Source organism: Limanda limanda, chromosome 2 (assembly GCF_963576545.1).
Source record: "Limanda limanda chromosome 2, fLimLim1.1, whole genome shotgun sequence".
NCBI classification, from domain to species: domain Eukaryota; kingdom Metazoa; phylum Chordata; class Actinopteri; order Pleuronectiformes; family Pleuronectidae; genus Limanda; species Limanda limanda.
Genome location: NC_083637.1, coordinates 13,436,644 through 13,444,239, shown reverse-complemented (window position 1 = coordinate 13,444,239; position 7,596 = coordinate 13,436,644). Strand labels below are relative to the sequence as shown.

The window sequence follows — 7,596 nt, the reverse complement described above, 5'->3', positions numbered from 1 at the left end:
CCACACATTTGAATTGAAGAAATCTTCAGTTGCATCTCTACAGAATAAATAAGTCGGGACTCTTCCCTTTGGTATGAGTTTCCTTCTCTCAGTTCAGTGGAAAACCGACAATCATGTGATCTCTCTGTGAGAAAAATAAACCATTTATATCCGTTCTCAAGTCTCTTTTGGACAACCAACTGGTACATGACAAATATTGAGGAAGGACCAAATTGTCCGTTGTTGTTGGTCAAAACAAGACATAGTGGTACACAAAGCTACACCACAACTTGGAGCATCCTTCCCAATGACCAGGGCCAAAATCTGACAGAGGTCAAATTCAAGCTAACTACCTCCCCACTAATTTACCCCCAAGATTTTTACTTTTTTAGCTTTTATCCTTCAATCTGCTTTTTTTCACCCCATTACAATTGATTGATTTATTATTGATTCGGTTATTCTCAGAGTGTGCAGCAGCCGCGGAGCCTGTGAAGTTCTTTCAAAGCTTCCATGACTCCTAACCTCCTAACACACGCTGCAGAGTGACTCTCTTTCATGTGTTTACCTGCTAATCCTTTACTATCCCCGTGTGGCCAGCAGTGATTACTGCACGCCTGGGAACAGCAGTAGGTTTGTCAGCACATGACTTGTGCATATCTCATAAACCGTTCAACATAAAGGACAAATGCTGCCAAAACTTTATTTGAACTCAATGTCAGTATTGTCATTGGCATTACTTTAATTTCACAATGTACATATGCATTCAAGGAAAAAGCCCTTTAAGTCCCAGCAAGTATTCCAGTCCATCTCTAGAGTTTGTTTTAATGATCGGTCTCAAATAGCAAGTTCAGTAAGAAAATAATCTTTTGTGGCTACATAATATATTTTTTCGAGAGTTCTGGGATATTATTCTCTGCTATACAGGTTTTATCCCTCTTCTTTTGCCTCATCACCCTTTCCATCTTCATCTTTAGCTTCCTCTGTCTTTTCCTCTTCACCTTTTTGTTCGTCTTCCTTTTTCTCCCCCTCTTCTGCTTTTTCCTCTTCCTTCGTCTCCCCTTCCACCTCCTTCTCATCTTTTCTTACCTCCTCTTCCTCGTCTTCCTCCTCCTCTACCTCCTCTCCCGTCAGGCGCTCCAGGTCTGTGATGCGATATCTCAGAGCTTTGTCTGCGCTCTTGTATTTTCCCAGAATTTTTTTCAGCTTGGTCTGCATCAAATCCATAGTGTTATACAATCTGTTGACCTGCTCCTCCAGCTCTTGCACCTCAGGCAAAATGTTAGCAGGGTCCAGCTCGATCAGACCGTCTTTCATCAGGATCTGCCGGCCTTTGTCTTCCAGCATGCCTTTAGCGTCCGGATACTCGGTCAGAGACTCCATCAGGTCGTCCTTGGACAGGCAGAATAGGTCTGAGTATCCGATGCTGCGGATATTGGCTGTACGCCTGTTCCCTGCTTTGCTGCCTTTGATATTGAGGATGCTGATCTCACCGAAATAGCTGCCACTTCCCAAGACAACAAACTGCGTGACGCCATCGTCTGCAACGACTGCCAGTTTCCCATCTTTGATGATATACATCTCGCGCCCGATGTCGCCCTTCTTGCAGATATAGTCTCCGGGACTGAAGACTTGAGGCCGCAGCTTGAGCACCAGCTCGATCAGCAGTCCAGCCTCGCAGTCGGCAAAAATACGAACTTTTTTTAGCGTCGCCATGTGGACCTGGATGGCAATTTCAGCCTTTAGTTTGTCTGGAAGGTACCGCAGCACCTCATTTTCATCCTGCGCCTTACCATTGTTCCATAGATAGTCAAACCACTTGATGACTCGCAGCTCAAGCTCCTTGCTGACTTTTCGAACCTTTCGATGAAAAGAAAGCACATTAAAAGAACAGTTAACATGATTCTGTTTCAAAATTTCAATGGAAAGAAGAAGGCCATTTACCCGCATATATTGCTTGATGTTGTCGATTCGGGACTGAAACTGGGCCTGGGCAGCGTTCATGTTGGAGATCATGGTGGCGATGTTTCCTACAATTGTGGCAAAAATCAAGACTCCAACTAAGAAGTCGGCCACATGGAAGAAAAACTCTGAATCCACAGCTGGTGGTGGCATTTCTCCGATGGTGGTGAGGGTCATTGTGGACCAGTAGAGGCTGAATGCATACTTCCTCATGGGCAGTCCAAACGCAGGCTGCTCTGGATCATCCAGAGCCGGGTAAACCCAGTCATCGGCCCCGAAACCAATATACTTGGAGAAAGAGAAGTAGAAACAGGCGTTCCAGTGGATGATAATGAGGATGTACATGATCAAGTTTCCGATGCGGAAGATGTTGGGGTAATTGGTTTTGGTCTCTGTCCTCGTGAAGAACTCCAACATGCGCCCGATTCTCAGCAGTTTGTTGATGCGGATCTCCGGGTAGCTGAAGCCCAGGACGATATAGAAGACGTCCGTGGGCAGCATGGAGACAACATCGAGGCGAAACTGGAAGCTGCTGATGTAGCGCTCCCGCAGCAGCTTCTCATCTTTCACCATCAGACCTTGTTCCAGGTAACCTGCATGTAAAGAGGTGCACATTCATAGATACACCATAAGTAAAAGTTACAGAGAAAGTAAAAGTTCCTGCCAAAAGTTTTCCCTGGTACTGCTGTAAACGCCCCCTGATTGCACTTGTATAATCACCCTTTCAAACTCATGCTGCGTGAGTGATGATTAAGGTATCTCAAAGAAATTCAGCACTCATATAATTTAGTGTTTTATCTTTGATCACGTTTTGGTCAAATTAGTCTGAGCTGTAATCAGTCTTCTGGTGATCAGTGTGTCATTGTTATTCAAATGCAATGATGCGATAGATCCGAGATGGGAGAGGTTGTCAGTTCTGTAAAACAAATGGTTTAAAATGCTCAATAGTTGGGTTTGTATTTTGAGAGTGCATTTTAATGCAGCATTACATCAAAACAGATCTGAATGCTATTTTTGTGACAGCTTGCTGTGAATCGATCCGCTTCAGTGTATAACCTGTAACACTGGACTCACACATGTGGGTTGGAGGCCTCCATTATAATGCTGCTCATTCTCTTTGAACGTGGTGAAGTCATGTGTTGCATTGGGGCTCTGATGTTAAGTCATCTGTTCATGCAACAGTGGACGCACCAGCCAATCACATCGGGCTTAAAGATATTCTCAAGGGCAGACACAATTCATGATCCTTGTTCACGACAACCTGTGCAAAATACATTTGGCTTCAGCAGTCTGAGTTTGTTTCCTCCTTGAGATTGTTTCCCTGCTGAGCTGTAGTGACAGTCACACAAAGATCTACATTTATAAACTTACTTTAAATTCCAGGGCTCATATTTACTTCCGCTGAACTTTAGAGTGCAATTTTGCAGAGGCCAAGAGCTGTGGAATTCATCCTCCACCACTTACACTGAATCGTTTCCTTTGTAGACTCAACATGACGAACAAGCACAGCAACCAGAAACTTCAGTTCACTATCAGTTGAGCTTGCTATACTTTGAGCCTGTGTCAGTTTGGTTATTTACCTGTTCTGAGCCTGAAGAACATATCAGCCAGGTAGACCAGGTCGGAGGTGTAGTCCAAAACAATCCAGTACATGAAGTAGTTGTCCTGCAGCTCCTCAAAGCAAGCCCTGGAGAGGAGAAGGCCACCAGCAGTGTGTATGGTTGAATTAATAATGTTGAGCACCTACTCCATTTTGTCCAGTTGTGCCACTGCTACAGCTGTGTCACAATGATATGTATCAGCCTCCCATAGGATATTTTATGAGTTATACTCCATGAGGCTGAAACTATGAACATTTAACCGGCGGGGAAACAACTGGAATCACTGATTATAGATGTTACCTGGCTATGATCGTCATCCAGTTGTACATGACTGGCAGTGTGATGATGAACAGCCAATGGTAATAGAGATTCCCAGCAGGATTAATGACAAACAATTCTTTGGGTCTAAAGAGGAAAAGACAGAGTGAATTGAATAGTTGAGAGCATGTAGTACTTGAAAGGTTCTTCTCAATTATGTACTTACTTATCTTTGTCCTTGTCCTTTTCTTTGTCCTTTTCTTTTTCTTTTTCCTTTTCTTTTTCTTCTTCTTTTTGTTTATCCTCTTCTTTTTCTTTTTCCGCTTCCTTTTCCTTTTCTTCATCTTTTTCCTTTTCCTTTTCTTCCTCTATGTCTTCTTGCTGCTCTTCTTCTTCTTCTTCTTCTACGTCTTCTTCTTCTTTTTCCTTTTCCTCATTCTCCTTCTTTCTGTAATGAGAATTGGTGCATTGATGAAAACAGGAGATTAAACATCCTTCACTCTGTGAAAAGGTTTTCATCATGACATAATTAGTCTTTATTGTAATTTATTTCCTTTTTTCTTTTTCTCCCTTGAACAGGAACAATTAGCAGATTAATTAAAGTCACTTCAGTAATGGGCCTCACTGAAGTAACTTTAAAACATCAAATAGAAACCAAGGATTCACTTATCACTGTTTGACCCCATTAATGTACTTACTCCTCGCTGTTATTACTGTTGTTCACATTGAGCAGACAGTGAGGGTTTGGTTGAAGCGCAGGTCTGAAACAAACACAGAGTTAATTAATGACCAGTCGTACTTTGTTGTATCTCATTAATGAACCGTGTGTCCTCTCTTTGAATGAGGGAGACACGCGTCTTTGAAGGTTTTGCTTACATCTCGTCCTCTTTGCTGTTAGAGGGGATTCGCTTTGCAGGGTGAGGCGCCACGGTCAGGTGGTGATGGGTTGCTGGGGTGGTCATGGCAGCAGATCTGATGGAAATAAGGTGGAGACTTCACTCACATACAGAAGTCAGTTTATTATCCATCCATCCATCCATCCATCCATCCATCCATCCATCCACCTATCATCCACACAGCTTAACCTATGAGGGTTGCAGGGGAGCCACAGTTTATTATACATATAGATAGATAATAAAAAGATAATAAATATCTTTCGAGATTTGGACCCTTAGTCAAACGAAACAAGACATTTGAAAAGATTGTTGGTCTCTAGAATCTTGTTCTAGATTAAAACCTGCAGCAGTCAATGATTGAAAAAATCACTGTTTTACAGAGTTTGTCATCCAGAATTATTTAAGACCATATTTACAGTGTCATAAGAAGCGTAGCAAATGATATTCATAAAATCGTGAAAACGTCTCGTTCATTTGTACCGCATCAAAAATCTCATTAGAGCAAAAGGTGAAAATATCCTCCTTTAAAACTGTACTGAATTACATCTGCAGTCTGATATTACAAAAGCCCAAAATAATATCAACAAAATTTATAGATTTGTTTGTCATTCCACATCTGTCCTGCCTTTCAGCTCATAGACCTTCATGCACGTCACATCTGCTGTAATATTCTCCTCTGTGAAACCTCTTAAATAATGTAAAATGATTTGTTTGACACACCTGGTTCTGTGTGTGTGTGGGTGTTTGTTTAAAGGCAGCTGTGTTATAGTAACCAGACATCATGAGAGGTAAACTTCAACAAATCTGTTCAGAACAACTTTACTATAAACATGTGGGGCTACAAAGATTCCTTCCAAAAAATGTGGTTCCCTATGACTGAACTTACCTTTTCCTCTTGTTAATGTGACGTAAAGCACATTTTTCTTTGCTCCTCCTGTAGTTTTCTTTTAAGATCTGGAAACTTGCCTCTCACCGCAGAAGAAGATATACAGCATCAATTATCAGATGCTAATAATAATAACATGTTGCCAGACAGCTACAAGCATTGAGTCTGACTAAATGTGTCATAGAGTCTCAGTGACCCTGATAAGGATTTGTGGATTAGACTTGGCTGAGAAGAGGTGAAGCATAGTCACTCATCCAGCTTTATTAGTCCACTGCAGTAAGGGATAAACGGTCAACTGCAGTTTGGACGAACCTCAATAAACTGGTTAGTGCGGATCCACAACACTGGAAACCGTTCAGTGTTCACTTTTTCTTTTTAAACTGCAACACTCTCACATTTTCCTGACCGGCAGCGAGTGGCACAGCAGAGGATTTGATCTGCTCTCACACACACACACACACACACACGCAAACACACACACACACACACACACACTTGCATCTCCTGCTCACTCAGCACTCTCTGCCATATCCAGCCCTGATCCTATTAGGTGCTGCCGGGTGTTACAGATTTCAGATCAGCTACACCGGTTCCTTTTATTTGAATAAGAATCACGACAGGTATTAAATCCAACCCTCTGTCAGTATCAAGTGCTGTAGCTTAATAACAGGACATCCTTCTCGACTCACGTCCTGTGGTTGTGTGGCTCTCCCTGTTGGCTGATGTGTGGTGTTTGTAGTTCTGTGAAAACGTCTACTTGAACTGAGAATCGCTGCGGGTGAATCATGCTTCTGCTTCAGTGTTGAATAATTAGGTAATTCCAACTCCTGAACACCTGGTATTGAATTGAAATTCATCGTGATGCCTGTGCGTCCCTTGCATGACCTCCACAAATGAATAAAGACAGTCGGCTACAGAGAGAAGTATAGGAATAAAGGAAGAGACGTGTGGAGGACTTAAACAGAGAATGCTGCAGATGTATGATCCTCATCTAAATGTTTCCAGGTCTAATTAATCACAACAGAAGCACAGTATTGCAAAAAGTATTTTAATAAAAGAAAGACAACAGATAACAAAGACAATCTTTAATCGTCCAATTCTAAAGTGAAAACACTTGTTTTGCCTCACAAAGCGCATATACTGTCGGCTAGATAGTCTCTTTTAAGCATGTCACAGCCTTTCTCTGCTGTGTTGGTGCACCTACAGCACTCACTGCTGCCTGCCAGCTTCTGTCTTAGCTGCTTAAAGAGGAGCACTTCGGCTGGAGATAAGGGGAAGATAACGACACTGCAGCCGAATCTGCTTCCATTCCAGCTGTGGCAGCCTAAACTGCCACCTCAGCGGCACCAGCGTCAGCAGGGACGTCGGCTGCGGCAGGAGAGGCCACATCTGCAGCCACCTCAGGGGCCACGTCAACGGGGGCAATGTCGACTGGAGGCACATCAACGACAGCAGCATCAACGGCAACAGCATCGACTGGTGCAGCATCAACGGCAGCGGCATCGACCGGTGCATCATCAACGGCAGCGGCATCGACCGGTGCGGCCTCTACAGGGACATCAACCACAGCGGGCTCAGCAGCAGCTGCAGGGTCCACTGCTTCCGGCTCTGCTGGTGCTTCCTCAACCACAGCTGGCTCAGCCTCAGCTGCCTCCACCTCTTCAGCCTCCTCTTCCTCGTCAGAGTTCAGAGGGGCAGCACCAGCGGGTGCACCAGATTTGGGAGCAGGGTCCCCTTCCTGAGCATGAGAAATAGAAAGGAAATGACTTAGAGTTGATACATAGACAGTGTACATAGTTTTGTCTGTTTACAGAACCATCCATCCATCCATCCATTAGCTGCCACTTATCCTTTCACAGAGGGTATGGAGTCAATCCCAGCTGATATTGGCTGAAGGACATTTGGATGGGAAAAGCACAACAGGCCCTGGGAGCACAAAAGTATAAAGCCTTTTGTGGCAGAGGAGCTTTGAAAAGTGTGAGAAAACTAGTCAAGTGACACGTCCAAGCTTTTGCTC

General features: G+C 43.5%; 1 protein-coding gene across 1 annotated transcript; it reads right to left on the bottom strand.

Moving 5' to 3' along the window:
- Positions 1–906: 906 nt before the first annotated feature.
- On the bottom strand, positions 907–4,759 carry cnga1a (cyclic nucleotide gated channel subunit alpha 1a). Its single transcript, XM_061084609.1, has 7 exons — positions 4,674–4,759; positions 4,496–4,558; positions 4,024–4,245; positions 3,840–3,944; positions 3,519–3,625; positions 1,921–2,531; positions 907–1,836 (listed from the first exon to the last, which is right to left on the bottom strand). The coding sequence occupies exons 1-7, from the start codon at positions 4,757–4,759 to the stop codon at positions 907–909; spliced, it is 2,124 nt and encodes a 707-aa protein (XP_060940592.1).
- Positions 4,760–7,596: the final 2,837 nt, after the last annotated feature.